The 14,929-nt window shown below is 40.9% G+C and overlaps 1 protein-coding gene across 3 annotated transcripts in view; it reads left to right on the top strand.

The window, feature by feature from the left end:
* Positions 1 to 14,929, top strand: part of ITPRID2 (ITPR interacting domain containing 2) — a 39,992-nt gene that overhangs the window by 15,866 nt on the left and 9,197 nt on the right. For all 3 annotated transcript variants that reach the window (XM_056496211.1, XM_056496212.1, XM_056496214.1), the window contains 5 exons: positions 956 to 1,028; positions 7,175 to 7,263; positions 9,696 to 10,916; positions 13,587 to 13,667; positions 14,030 to 14,157. In XM_056496211.1, coding sequence (XP_056352186.1) covers positions 956 to 1,028; positions 7,175 to 7,263; positions 9,696 to 10,916; positions 13,587 to 13,667; positions 14,030 to 14,157 — 1,592 coding nt within the window. The remainder of the gene's footprint in view (positions 1 to 955; positions 1,029 to 7,174; positions 7,264 to 9,695; positions 10,917 to 13,586; positions 13,668 to 14,029; positions 14,158 to 14,929) is intronic.

Raw genomic sequence — 14,929 nt, 5'->3', positions numbered from 1 at the left:
AAAAAATAGAGATAAATTCATTGCATGATAATTTTGAAACTGGGCCAGCAGCCCATTAGAGAGAAGGGTTGGGGGTAGTTGGGCTGGGTTGTTGTGCATATAGACTTGCGTGTGATCCATTAAAATATTTTCTGGATCACACAAAAGAGAGAACATACTGTAGGTTTTGAACCAAACAAAGACCTCCCTGTTGAGATTTTAGGCATATTCTTTTCATTGTTTGAACCTTTGCCTGAGAACTGCTTTCTTTGCTTCACAAAGTTATTGAGTGAAAGGACTCTTTATGTACTTTTAAGTTTCCCAGTTGAAACATGCATGGATCTGAAGACATTATCTTTCTTTTCTGTGCTGGAAGACATAAGAATTACTTCCACGAGTAGTGGCATGGTGAAGCCTGGAGTAGGTTCTGGCTGGGTCTGGGTCCTTCAGCTGGAGGACTGGTGGCTTGTAGGAGATAGTTGGTAGGGCAGCAGATCACAGTCCATGTGTGCTGACCTCCTAAGACATTTTTCTAAATGTATTGTACTTTTATATTCAAATGAAGGGCCAAGAGTTCTGTCTGGACAAAGATGGTAGTGTAAAGGTGGTCAGAGGTGTTTTCACACAGTAATTTTAGTGTTTAGTCAAAGAGGAACTGAGTGCTCTGTGTTGTTAGAGGATGTGATTTCCAGGTCTTTTTGCATGCAGTGGGTAACCAGAGGGGAGTCCTGTGCTGTGGGTGGGAGGTGCTGCCCAAGGATCTCTGTTCTCCTCCAGGAGCATTGCTGAATGCCTGATCAAAGTTGGTTTAAGGAGATCACAATTTGCTCTTTCAATCAGTATAGGCTGTTCAGTTGGAGAAAAAATAACACCAAAACCTCCTCCTGCATGTGCAATGTTTGTAGTTTAGGCATTCTTAAGCACAGGAATATATTCCAGTTGACCTCACAAAATATTCATCTCCTCTTCCTGATAGATCCAGAGTACAGAGGGGGATCTACCTCATGTTTCAGCTACACACCAGCTAGCAGTGACCAAGTCAAGGAAAGGTGAGTACACTTCTACTTCTGTGAGACAGCAGAATGCCAAGCGTCCTTCCATCTCTGAAATGCTGATTCAGATATTTTAAGCTTCTAAAGTTTATTTTCTCTCTAGAAATAAAAAAGATACAGGTTTCTTTTTTAGCTAAATCACATAACGTTATTACAAAGTGCCAACCAAATTACAGGCAAGAAAACAGCCCTGTAGCCTCACTGGCTGTTTTCACTTCTGTGTAATTGATGCTAGCTCAGATGGCCTGAAATGTTAATTCAGATTGTGTGGGATTTTTTCCTTAGTAAATCCTGTAATTTAAGATACCCATTTAAACTGAAATTACATTGTTTTAAACCTAAATTGCATGATACATGCAGCTTTTTCCTATGCACCTCTTCTCTGTCTGCAGGCTGCCTGCACAGAAAACTAGTGTCTCTACACCCACGTGGAAATCATAGTCCCTCACAAGGAAAACACTGTGCACTGGCTGTTGTGGTTCACTTAGTTTGTGCTTTCATCTCAAATTCTCATTTATGTGTTTTATGGCTTGGGAGGGGGATAAAGCTGATTTTAAAGTTTATTTTGTGATTGTTGCTTTGCCCAGTAAGCAAGTGAAGTCTGTTCTCTAGCTGACACATTTAATTAAAGACGAACTAAAGCTTGTTGCACTTACGGAGGTGCTTAGCTGCAATGCAATTTCTTGGTGAAACATGAATAGCATTTCTAGACACTTAAAAGATGCAGAAGAAAAACTTGTCTAAAGAAACAGAGATCATCTTACTTGCGTTTGCACAAATGAATTGACACTGTCAGCTGAATTGCATTAAAATGGTTGAGAGTGCCCTGGACTGTGTTGGAGGATAATGCCTGGTTGTTGGTGATAACTTGTGCTGCTTGTTCATCAGTGTTCTGCACAGCACAGCCTGGTGCTCACTAAGCTTCCTCTGCTACAAACATAGGCCTCCAAGGATTGCCAGAAACTGGATCTCTAACTGCTCCCAGTACTTCCTCCTTAGGTGATTTTGAAGTTCATTACCACCTGCTTTACATGACTCCATAAAAACGGTGCAGTCTTTACAGGGCAGGTTTCCTGTTTGCCTGGCCTTTCCAGCTTCAGGGAGAACTTTTCAGAGAAAACTAACTTAAATAACCAGGACCTGCAGTCAAGGAGGAAAAAAAAAAATACATGTTTTCATCTTTTCTGCTCCCAATAGTTATTTTACCATCTTCTTCCACCACACAACAAAGAAAAGTGAGATGGTCCTGTGTGTACTTGCTGAAAGGCACCAACAGTTCTAGCAATGGGACTTCCATCTGACAGAAGCAGGCTGTGCCTGGGTCGTGTTTCCCAGGCACTATGTCCCTCCTATTTCTGAATACACTTCACACAAATTAGTGGTGACACTTTATTATCAGGTAGGCATTGCCTAGATTTTCTAGGATTTACCTGACAAGGGTGTCGGTGCTTGCATATTTTCTAAAAGTTAGTCTGAGACCAAGTTAGTCTGAGACCAAGTTAGTCTGAGACCATTTTATTTCACCTGAAGATGCAAAAAATTTAAGACTTAGTTCTGTGTGGATTTCAGTAAAGCTGCTAAGAGGCAGAGCATTTGATGGAGAAACTTACCCAAAATGTAAAAAACTGTAGCCAACTTTTGTTTTTGCAAGTTGTCCAACATGAGACAGCATAGAGGCCGGTTTTCTCAGAGAGTGGATGTTTGGATGTTAGAAGGTGTCCAGAGTTAATGGCCTCTTATTAAAAATGCTGGCCATTGTGTCTTAATGTGAAATGCCACTCTCACTGGCAATCTCATGGTATGGGATCAGCATGAAATTTAACCACGGATTTTCTGTTGCAACGTGATTTCATTTGACATTCCTCATACAAACCCACCTGTTTCAGTGGCTTTGTCTCTACTGTTCATAGGCACCCATAAACAAAAGATTTGTTCCAGATGAATGCTTGCCCTGAAGGATTACTTCTGTACTCCTTTTTTTATGTGGTGATATTTCTTTGTCAATTAACAGGGTTAGTGTTCTCTGGTACAGATTACTGTAAACCTTGCAGTGTCATTTTACATCTACACAGAGGGCTGTGGATGCTTTCTCTGAAATTTACAACAGCTTGTAACGTGTGCTAAGAGGGCCTTTAAGAAGTGAAGTATTCAAATTAAAAAAGAGACTCTCCTACTGAGATGGTCTGGTTGACTGTTATGGTTGAACAACACATCTACTGTTGCTTAGACTCACAATTAAATTCCTATTATTCTTATTTCAGTTTTGTTAGGAACACAAGAATGAAAAGCTTCAGCTAGTTTGTAAACAAACAGCGCTGCTATGTGTGCTCTATAAAAAACAACCTATTGCAAAGTTATCTGGTAGAAAGGTTTGTTAGTGCAAAACTATAGTTCTTACTGACATATCATACAGCAGCACCTTCTTTTCCAGAAAATGCCCCAAAAGCAAGACAAATACAGATATAGAGCCTAGAGGAAAAATCTCAAGACACTGCAACTCGTGAATGTCTGGTTGTTGGTATCAACATGGGCCTGTGGAATTTTGAGTAGCCACAGACCTGTTTCTTTTAAGGCATTCTACGTTGATAGTCAAAAGCAGTTACTGGTTTTGAAAATTTAGTTCTTGAAAGGGAAGCAGCACATCATCAGCACTTCCTGTCCTTAATATATTATTGTATTTATAGCTCTCTGTGGGTGCAGCTCCACAGGAGATTGGAGATGGGGGAGTGAGAAGAAAACATCTGGAACAGATTTAGTATTTGTGGGAGTCTGTGCTTATCTGTCCAGATGCAAGGAAATCCCCAGGGACTCAGAGAGTTTTTGCAGCAGGGCTCCCTGTTGTGCTGGTTTTGTTAGTGCTGGGGTGCATGGTGTGATGAGTATGCAAAAAAGACACAGCTGGTGTTTAATCCCATAATGAAATACTTTATTGTTAAGTTAGGAGTGTTAATTTAATAATTATCTTATAAAATACAAAGTGCATTAGAGCTTTTCCAATAGTACAGGTACAAGAAACAAATGTTAAATCTTCATGGACAGTTTCCACATATTTCTTCTCTTCTGTGTGAGCAGTTGAGTGACATGGAAGAGGTGAGACTGACAGTCCAGTGGTAGCTCATTATTATGTTACAATAAATGAGCAAATCATTTCCCTGGTGGGGTGCTCTGATGAATCTGCTCTCATATTTTTGAATGTCACAGACTTGTTTCTTCATCATGTGTTCTTTGTTTAGGACATTTTCAGTTGATTAATTTTATTAATGAATACACACATTTTTTGGACACATATTCAGTGCCTAAATATACTTTGATTTTTTTATATAGCTTAAAACAACAATCTGAGAAGCATTTTAATTTGTACTCTGTTAAACTGAGATGGGAGTTTGTTCCTGCTGGTTTTGTTTGTCGTGGCTGGTTCCTTCTCCCACACTTTCCTTATTATCCTGCCCCTGGCCTCCCAGTGGTTCAGAAGATTTCCTCTGTGTAGTGTTGACAGTAGCTTTGGGTGGCAGAGTCAGTGTTAGTCAGTGTTGTGCAGTGGCACCTTTTTGCAGAAGGTACAATTGCCTTGCTGGGGTTACACAGGGCAAGGGATGATCCCAGGCTGGCCCCTATAAACCAACTCTTGATGCTGAATGTTCTGCACTTGAGGTGAAGAGAGGGGAGCCATATCTCATCACAGACTTCTTTCTTTGCCAGGAGACCATTAATCAATAACAGAATGTAGCTGTGAAGCTTTTTTTAGAAGTGTTTTTGTATTTTTCCCCTTATTTGCTTGAATCTGGGAGATACCTAGGTGCTATGGAGCAGGCTACATATCTGGATCAGTATTGTCAAGGAGGGTGGATACCATTATGTATCTGCATATCCCAGCACAGTAGTTGGTATTTCCAGTCTTTACAGAACCAAACCTTGTAATTTCACTACTGATTCAGTAGATATTCCAGCTCTTTTATAATTTTTTACTGCATTTGCATCATAGTGGTGTCATGGAGAGCCCTAAGACCTTGTGAAAGACAAGGGTAAGGTGTGATAGCAAATGACTATGCAGAAAACATGTCTCTTCTGATTTGCTTTAAAATGTTTAAAAAATCCTAGCAGCTCTGTGGCACAAAAAACATGGGATGTCTGTATAAAGGGATGTCTCCTGAGGTGGAGCCAAGGCAGTTTGAATCTGTTCATGCTGTGCCAGTCATTTGCCATGAATAAATGAGACTGGTGTGAATGACTGCTCTAGGCTGATCCCTTGCCAGGCAGTATCTGTCCTGTAGGGTTGTCAAAGCATGTGGATAAATAATCAATGCTATAGAAAATTATCTGGAAGACTGATTTTAACTTTAGTACTGTGTCTCTGAGAAGGCCAAGAATTGATTTGGGAAAACATAGGTGTAATTTTCCTTCCTATAGCTGAAAAGGAAATACTGACTGAGAAGGAAATAGAAGGACAGGTCAGAATCCTGTTGAGCAGTAATGAAGTTCATGCACATGAAAAGAAGATGCCAGCACATGCACTGGTGCATTGCTTTCTCTGACCTAATGGGGATCTCTTCCCTAAGAGAGGGTAAGGCTTTCACCAGTAGTGGTTTTTTTCCTCTTAAATTAAAATTCACCAGATAAAGAAAGAGAAAGAGAAGGCCAGAGTGTCTGGCAACAAAATTAGCTAACTGTTCACCTTGAAGAAGGTAACAGCTTCCCCTCAGCCTCAGCTGTGGTGACAAGCTGTTCGTGGCATGCTCTTTCAGCTGTATTAATTGAAATGGGCAGTTAATAAGATCTAGTTCTCAGGGAAGTAATTTCCATTGTCTTTACTGGGAGTTGGGTGGGGATGTCTGTCTTGAGGTAGAAAAGTTGTTTGTCATTGCAGGATATTGTGGCTACCATGATAACAGAGCAGCAGCACAATTTGAACAGCACTCCCTAAAAGCTGTGTGACATCACTGATACAGAAGCTTAGTGAGCAGTTTGCCTCTACTGGTGTTCATAGGCTGTGCAGGCTCTTACTTATTTCTGTGTTAGTAAAATGTTTATCAAAATTAATACTAAAATAATTAGTTGTGAATACCCAGCGGTTTTCATAATGCATTGAGGTGTGAACTGGAATTAATTATATGATGACATTTAACTGGGGCAAAATTCTGCATGAGCCTTTGAGAAGACAGCAGCAAGCTGTTGCCTAAGGGTGAAGAGGAGAAGGTGGCAGAGGTCTGGGGGCTACAGGCCACTGTAGTTACTTCCCACCTCCAAAGTTTTATACTTCTGCTGAGAGCTAAAGGTGAGATAAGGTTGTTGCTTGTGCTGGCCTCAGGCTGAGTAAAATATTTCTGGTGCCATAAGATAAACCTTGCACTTGGTGGGTGCTTCCTGTGTCCTGTCAGGAGCAATATACATGCAATAGTGTGCTGAAGAGCTTGCTGAGATCTCCCTGCAAAGCTGCTTAGTGAGTGCAGTGCTTGCACCAGAGGAAATTACTCCTGGGAAGCACTTAGGGTTTTAGATCCTCTTTAGGCTCTTTTAATGCTTACCTAATGAGAGTAGAAAGGAACAAGCATGAGGATCTTTATCTCTCATGTATAAGATGAGCACTGGGAATGTGCTTTGGCAGATTGCCCACTGATGTGTAAGGGATGTTCTGCCTTTGTCCTCTAGCCCAGTGGAGGATTCTCTCCAGCAGTTCCAGAGCCTCCACATGGCCCTTTCTGCCCATGTGATGCTGTCCCTTTGGGTGTGTGGGGTGGCCTAGGCTGGTAGGAAATCAGTGATCTCTATCTATCTCCATGATCAGGAGAGGTGTCAAATCGGGACTTTTCAACACAAAAGCAACTCTTCCACTGCCTGCACGTGAGTTAATCAATGATACAGTTTTGTGAAAGCAAAACTCCAATAGTGGCAATATCTGCAGAGGGCTTTTTCCACAGCATGGGGAGGAAAGTGAAGTTTCACAAGTCGGGCTTTGGGTGAGAGATATTTTGCTTGAAACAAACAAGTTGTTTCTCTGTTTTGTTCAAAGTGGAGCCTGAAAAGCAATTGTATTTCCCACTTAATGTTACTTTGCTGTAAGAGGAAAGCTTGTATTGAATGTGATTGGTCTTGAAAGACTAGGATTTGTAAAGGAATTACAGTTGGATTTTGGTTGTTTTAAACAGATCAGCTGTTAAGGACAGCAAGTCAGCACTCTGACAGCAGTGGCTTCGCTGAGGACTCTACAGATTGTTCTCCATTCAATCAGCTCCAGGTAAGGTTCTCATCCTGTGGTTGAAATACTCTGATTAGTGTGAAACAGTAGGGAAGGGTAGGAGGGATGTTGATGTTTGACTGCTACTGTGACCATCAGTCTAGATCCTATAAAATCATAATTTTCAGAGCTTGGCCTGCTGAGTCTCTTACAGAACTGAGTTCAAATTTTAAAGCCTTTCTGGTAGGTTAATCTGGGTATGCTTGGGGCTGGAACAAGCTCTAAATTCAGTATGTCGTGATTGCTGTTTCTGGTGTATCTTTTCTCACTGTCTGGTAGTTGATTCCTCTCAGTAGTGGCTAGAGATTAAGGTCTTGAAAGATTATAGCTATTCTGCTGATTGTTTCATTTTTTTAATAATTTTTGCCTTCCCACTCTCCTTGTTCTTGTCTCCCCTGCCCCCTGCATATTTTTCTTTTTTCTTTTTTTTGAAATTAAAAACTGACAGAAAATGAAAACAATTTCACACTAGCTTTATTGTGATAATAGACTAATTTTAGTTGATCTTCACCTTCTATGATCTTTCTTGTCCCAGAAATTGCTGTGATGCTGACCAGAGACCTCATGTCTTAGGGAAAGCTTCCAGCCTGGTTTTTAGGTGTCTGCTCAATACACATGCTTGCACAGCTTGTGTTGTATCTGGTATTTTGGAGAGCTGTTCTCCTAAAACATTCACACAGTAATAGCCATTATTTGATTGGCCTGTCAGAGAAAAGTTTTCAGTCAGATCCTGTCCTCAAGGCCAGCTATTCCTGGGACCTAGACCACAGCCCTAAGGAATAGGGAGGATTCTGGGTACCTCCATCAATTTTATTTCTGTAACTTGTATCTGCTGAACTGTTTCTTATGCTACCATATGTTTCTCTCTTGTGGCACACCAAGCATTTTAAAAGCTATTGGGCAGTTACTAGGAAGAGTTTTTTTTACCCTCTACATCCATCAGTGTTGCTTTTTCATTTTAGTACTGGAATTCTGGGTTTTCCAATTTTGTAATTCTTAACTAAGTACCAGAATAAAAGCCAAGACAGTGTTAGTCTTTGTCTCCCTTGAACATCAGCTTCATGCTTTCCAAGAGCAAGAAAAGAAGTAAAAATGAATGAAGGGAAAAATGATCCTGAGTCCCTGCAAAAAGCATAAACATCTGACATACTTGTTCAGCTCTCTACAGAGCTGTGAATGCACTGAAGTTCAAGTTAGAAGATGTCTTGGAGGAGAGTTGTTCACTCCTGATCTTTATGTTGGTTTTAACCTGATTAAGAGCCCACTAAAAGTATGTTTCAGCTAAGTACTTCTTCACTGGAATATTGCTGGAGTTTATCTGTGTTGGCTGTAAAGGGAAGGGATTTTTCTGTTTTCTGTTATGCTGTTTTGAAAAGGTGTATTAAGACTGCACGAGGTTTGTGCCATGGTGTTGCTAGGCTCTCCTCTGCCACCTTCACTCCTTCATTCAGACCAAATGCTGAGGTGAATTTAGAAAATAGGGGTGGATGATGCAGCTAGGGGAAAGGAGAATTTGGCAGCTAGAGAAGAGAGCCTGTGAAAAGAAGAAGGGGATACAGAAGAGTATATATTGTTTCTTAAAAGTATGGTAATTTAGTGCCATCTACTGTTAAATTATTGACTGTAGCACCCATAGCCTTCCTCTGGAAAGGAGTTCTCAGGAGAGACCTCAAAATTTGAATCATATTGCCTTTCATCTCTGACTTCTAAAATTTCTGAGGGAGATTTTGACATTGAGATAGGGTATTCTGCAAGGGGGTTTCATATTACCAAAGAAGCCAAAATTCTCCATCCAAGTTCTTATGCCTTTCTCATAATTGAACAATGTGATGAAGGATTAGGACACACCGGATGTGTTCTTCAACTGAGATTAACATCCTAATGTGATAGTCTCAGTCTTCAACAATTCTTTAATTAAGGAGGCTGAGTTTATAGAATGGCTTTCCCATTCTTAGTGTTGTCCTGGAACACAGTTTCACCACAGTCTGCAGTTCTCCTCACTTCTCTGTATGCATTTCCTAATGCTGCTATTCATTTCAGTGTTGTGAACATTTATAAATGGGAATTGCTTTGTACCATGACCCAGCTATCTGCTTGTCACACTTCGTAAAATACCAGCATTGTATTCTTCTTGCTACTCTTGCCACTTCTATTCTGACAATATTGAATTTATTGTCAAATCAAAGGAATGTGTGAAGAATTTTCTCTTTAGAAAAATGAAAACTTCCTTTTGGTGCCATACTTCATTGTACTCCTATTGTATCTGATACCATGGTTTCTTTGTTCTCCTTCACTGTTTTTCTTGCAAACTAAGTGCATTATTCTTTCTGCTCCCCACCCAATACCCAATGAAGGTGTTCTTGGACTCTTGGCCTGACTCCTGAGAAGGCAGTAGCTGAGTTCACTCCTTTGCTGTCTCATATCTTTCCTAGGTTCAGGAGTCTTTGCAGGGCATGGGAAGCAGTGCTGACAGCTGTGACAGTGAAACAACTGTGACATCGCACAGCGAGGAGCAGAAGACACCGATAGCCAAGGAACTGCCCTGCTTTGATAAGTTTGAAGAGGAGGAGGAAGATGATGAGGAGGAAGATTATGATGATGATGAAGAGGATATTATGTCTCAAGTAGAGAGACAAAAGGTAGGGACATCTTCTGATAGCAGAAGGAGTGAAGACAGAAAACTCAGTGACTGTAGAACTGAACAAAATCAAGGACAAGAAAGCAAGTCATCTCATGTATCAGAGACAGTCCAAGGAGAGGTCAGCTCTAAAGAGGAAGACATTTCCAGTGAGCAAAAAGAATCAGATGTGCTGGAGGAAGGCAGTGTATTTGAGTTTCCTCAGTATCACACACACCATATCCTCAGGTCGATGCAGTCTCTGGAAGGTGATGGCTCCTCCACATCATCTGTAGACAGAGTTCAGGTTGCCTTGCAAAGAGCTGAGCTGAGGATCATCAACTCACCTGACTCCAAGGCCAGGTGCACTCTGCTGAAGTCAAAAGATCTTCTGAGGAAGCAGAGGCTCTGGTTTGCTGAACCAGGCTTTCCTCTAAGGCGGTCTCAGTCTCTCCCCACTGCATTGCTGAATCCAGTGAAAGTGGTGTCCTCTATGAATGTTCAGTTAACTCCAGGAAAAGAGACACTCTGCAGTCCTCCTTCTTTCACCTACAAGTACACACAAGTGGAGGAGGACAAGAAAGCAGCATCTGAGGATGACAGAAGTGAGGATGAGGCAGCCTCCAGCCATCCTGTGTGCAAATCCACTCTGTTTATTGCACCCTCATCCTCCAAGAAAGAGGTGCCTCAGGCTGGGCCCAGCAGGCTGCCTGAGGAGCTCAGTCCCACCAGGGTACAGAGCTGCCCCCTGCACACGCCAGCAGCCATGTCCCAGTCCACGTGCTCCCTCCATTCCCTCCCCACAGAGTGGCAGGACAGGCCGCTGTGCGAGCACATGAGGACGCTCAGCAGCCACAGTGTCCCAAGCATCTCTGGCTCTTCCTTCAGTGCCATGCTTCCCCCCTTCAGCTGTCCCTTCTTTCCAAGGCATGGAGTTCCTCATCGTCCTCTTGCCATGAACCCACCCTCCACTGTGGAGATGCAGCTACGCAGGGTCCTGCATGACATCAGAAACTCTCTGCAGAACCTCTCGCAGGTAAGAGGAGGCCACGTTTTGCCCCTGGACAAAGGGGCTCCTTATTTTATCCTTACCAAACCAAGGTGATAAACCTGAATATTCATTTGTGTAGTTCAACAGATTGGGAAAAAAAAGATATTTTTTATGTTCAAGTCTGATTTGCTACTGTTTAAAGAGGCAAGCTTCTGTTTAAAGAGGCAAGTTTAATGTGTTCAAAGGTGGGAGTTTTAGGTTAGATATTAGGAAAAAAGTTTTTCACTTAGAGGGTGTTTGGGCACTGGAACAGGCTCCCCAGGGAAGTCACAGCACCAAGCCTGATGGAGTTCAAGAAGCATTTGGACAGTGCTCTCAGGGACAGAGTGTGACTCTTGGAGTTGTCCTGTGCAGAGCCAGGAGGTGGACTTTGATGACCCTTGTGGATCCCTTCCAAGTCAATATATTCTATTATTCTCTGAGCATCTTTTCAGTGCTCCATTGTTTTTGCATTTAATGTTTTCTTGTTGTGGTTGACCCAGACTGATTTTTTCTTTTTCCAGTATTTTTTATTTTTTAGCTTTTATGGATATTCTTGGATGGAAGGGAGGAAGAGTGTACTCTTAATCAGCTATTATTTTATTTTAAGATAAGAATTATTAGCTTTAGATTTTAAAATGCATATTTATAGAATCACAGAATGGTCTGGCCAATCCTTTGATTTCTCTTCTTTTGACATACTTCTTATTCAGCTGTTAAAAGTTTATTTTTTTCTTTACAAGTCGCAAAGCTTCAATAATGATGTCAGTGATTGATCTCCGTGTCTTTCTGTGCTGTTTCATGCCAATCTTTTTCATTTACAACTCTGGAGATAGCCAACATATTCTTGATACCATCAGTCTTTTATTAAGAATGGATTTTGTCAGAGCATGTGAAATTTTGTCCATCTCATCACTCAGAGACAAAATGCTTGCAGAATGCAAGCACATAAATTTTACCAATTTGTGCCGCACCTTCTGCTCCTCCTCTCCTGATTGCCAGCTGTTCCTCCTCTGCCTCCTGGTTCTGCTGTTTTCTTAGGTAGGGATCCAACTTAGGATCCTGCAAGCTTCTGCAGGAGGCTGTGTGGGCAAAGCAGTTACAGATTCTGCTCATTAATGTATGAATATGTGAGCACTATTCCACTGTATACCTAAAATTTCAGTGCATTTAGCCCAAGAGCAAACATGCACCTGGCTGCACCATATTGCAGGTGGGGGGCTGTAATGGGCTTTTTTGGGCCCCTGTTATTTTATTCACTTTTTCACTTGTCAGCAGTTAGAGGTGAGCCCAGTCTTGCTTTGGTTCATCAGCTGGCCCTTCTTCTCAGAGCAAGATTTGGTACTGTGACCAGCTCTGCAGCAGAAATCTGTGGTCACCTGTGTTTTATGTCAACCATTGCTAAAGGTGGTGCTCATGGTGTGCCTGGGAGAAGTGTTTGCAGAATTTAACCTTCTCTAGAGAATTCTCTCGTGCACCAATTTCAGCCTTGATCTGTGCTCAGTACTTACCATGCTAACTAAACCTGCTGGAAAAGAAAACTGTATTACACTCAGAACTCAAGCTGGTTCAGTCAAAAAAGAATAGGGCATTGGAGGGGATAGTGACATTAACCCACTTGTTCTTCTTCCAGCATATTTTGTCTAAACTAGTTTCATCTGGGGGGCTTGGTCCTTCTCACAGCAGAGATTGGAATGAAAATGCGTTCCCTGATTTTTCCTACAGTAGAGATCGGGTTTGGCACGTAGCATACCTAATGGCTAAAGAAAGAGTTGAGATGTTTAAATATATGATCCTGATTTTAAGAAGGAATAAGGAGGAGTAGATAAGTTGCTGATAGAACAGGGAACAAAGAAAGCTGGCAGAGATAAAATAAACTCATCCCTTTGATGTGATCATGTTGGAGCAAAACTTCTCTATATGAATGAACATGCTTCAGATTTTCCATGGCATATCAATAGTCCTTTGAATTCTTTCAAAATTATATTGGACAAGCTGTCTTTTTCATGCTTGAGAAGGTAAACATTTTTGCTGTTTCCACTGTTCTTTGTTGTGCTATGTCTGTGCACGTAACAAACCCCTGGATTTTACCTGTTTTCTCCATGTGTTGTTACAACATGCAAATAGAAATTCTTCAGCAATCTTGTTTTCATGAGAGGTTGTTGGCAAGCTGGGGTCTTTAGATATAGGCAACATAGTGAGATTAAAAACCAAAATGAACAAAAGTTCCCCAAACTATGAACTGAAGAAAATCCCATGACAAATTTGACTATAATCACGATTTAAAAATGGGACTCAGTTTCATTTGCTCAGTTCTGGGTTTGGAATTGTTCTTTTTTTATCATTAGCTGAGATAATTGAGACTACTAAGTTTTCAAGCATAAAATACTTTGTGCAGAAAAAGTTGTTCTTTATTTCTGCTCACCGTGTCAGACAGGATTAATTTGGCTTTTCAGCAGCAGCATACTTGCATTGTTGAGCTTTGGTGCACATATCAATTAAGAAGTGGTGCTGCCATTTTGTAGGGTTGCCTATTTGTAACACAGTGGATTGAACACATGGGTTGCAGAAGTGTCAGTGCCAGAAATGTTGTGTGTTTGCAGTGGCTGCTTTTGAAGTGTCTGTGTGTTCGCGGGGATGCCTTTCCCATTTAAATTGTTTGTTTCTTCCCCCTAGTACCCAGTGATGAGGGGTCAGGATCTTTCAGCTGCCACTGGTTACACTACTCAGAGATCATCCATTCTACCTCTCTATGAAGTAAGTGACCCTGTTTATGGAGTGGTACTGACTCACAACGAAATACAAAGAAACATCCTAAATGTGTCACGTGCTAACTTTGGGCAATTCCTTGTCTTTGTTCTCAAGAGAGAGCTTCTTGCAAATAATGTTAAAAAGGAATTAATCTAAATACATTTTCATGTGTTTGCTTGTGTGATACAGCTGAAAATGCTGTTTTCTTGAGTCATTGTGAAGGTACAACATACAGCTTCTGTCATATGCTGAAGTTGCTGAAGTGCTTTTAACTCAAAGGGCTCATCTGAGCAGATGTGGTTACAAGATCCAGACTTACTTTAATTCATTTTCCCGTGTAATTCATTATTATATTTTTATTTCCCCAGAATACTTTCCAGGAGCTACAAGTGGTGAGGAGAAATCTAAATTTATTCAGAACCCAAATGATGGATTTGGAATTGACTATGTTGCGTCAACAGACCACAGTTTATCAGCACATGACAGAGGAGGAAAGGTAAAATGATCTTTCTTAAAAAATGAAAAAAGAGAAAATACCCTGGCATATCAGAAAATGTGTTACTTCCCTTGAAGTCAGCAAGAAATCTATTTGTTTCAATTTAAACAGGGTTGGAGATGAGTTTTTGCCAAAATCCTATTTACTCTTTTTTTTATACATCTTCATTCTAGAGTTTTTTACTCTTGTTTCTTCCAATCCCTGTTTCTCACTAATTATTTTTTTTCTGCATCCTTTCTCCAATGTGATTCTACAGCTGCAGATTTTAAGGGCTGTTATCATAGGACATAGGATGTTGAAGGGGAAAAAGTCTTAAAGATTTGGATTTAGATAACTCCAATCTTAGTAGATGTAATAAAGAATGAGCACTGTAGCATTCAGATGCTTTTCCAACTTTCAGTGGCTATTCAGCAGGCTACAGATGGCATTTGTGTTCTGGCTCCATGTGGTTGTGCTGGCCAGGAGCTGCAGATCTGCAGATCTGGAACAATTTTTAAAACTGATTATATATTTAGTTTAGTTGAATCAGCTCTTGGCCTATCACTTTAAAAGTAAACATGTTTGAAATCAGTTGGCTGCCTCAGACAGTGGCTTCCTGGCCAAAATGTAGCTGTGAGTCTGTAACCACACAGGAGAAGTAACATGCGATTACTGCATTACTCTGTGGTGCTTGTTGTTATCAGTTTTAAATTGCATTTGGTTAGATGTATGTATAAATACTGATTTCATATGCATTTAAACTGAAATTTTTTGGAGAATATTGTGTGGTACA

The sequence above is a fragment of the Oenanthe melanoleuca genome, chromosome 7 (assembly GCF_029582105.1).
Source record: "Oenanthe melanoleuca isolate GR-GAL-2019-014 chromosome 7, OMel1.0, whole genome shotgun sequence".
NCBI lineage: Eukaryota > Metazoa > Chordata > Aves > Passeriformes > Muscicapidae > Oenanthe > Oenanthe melanoleuca.
This window is presented reverse-complemented; position numbering and strand designations above follow the sequence as displayed.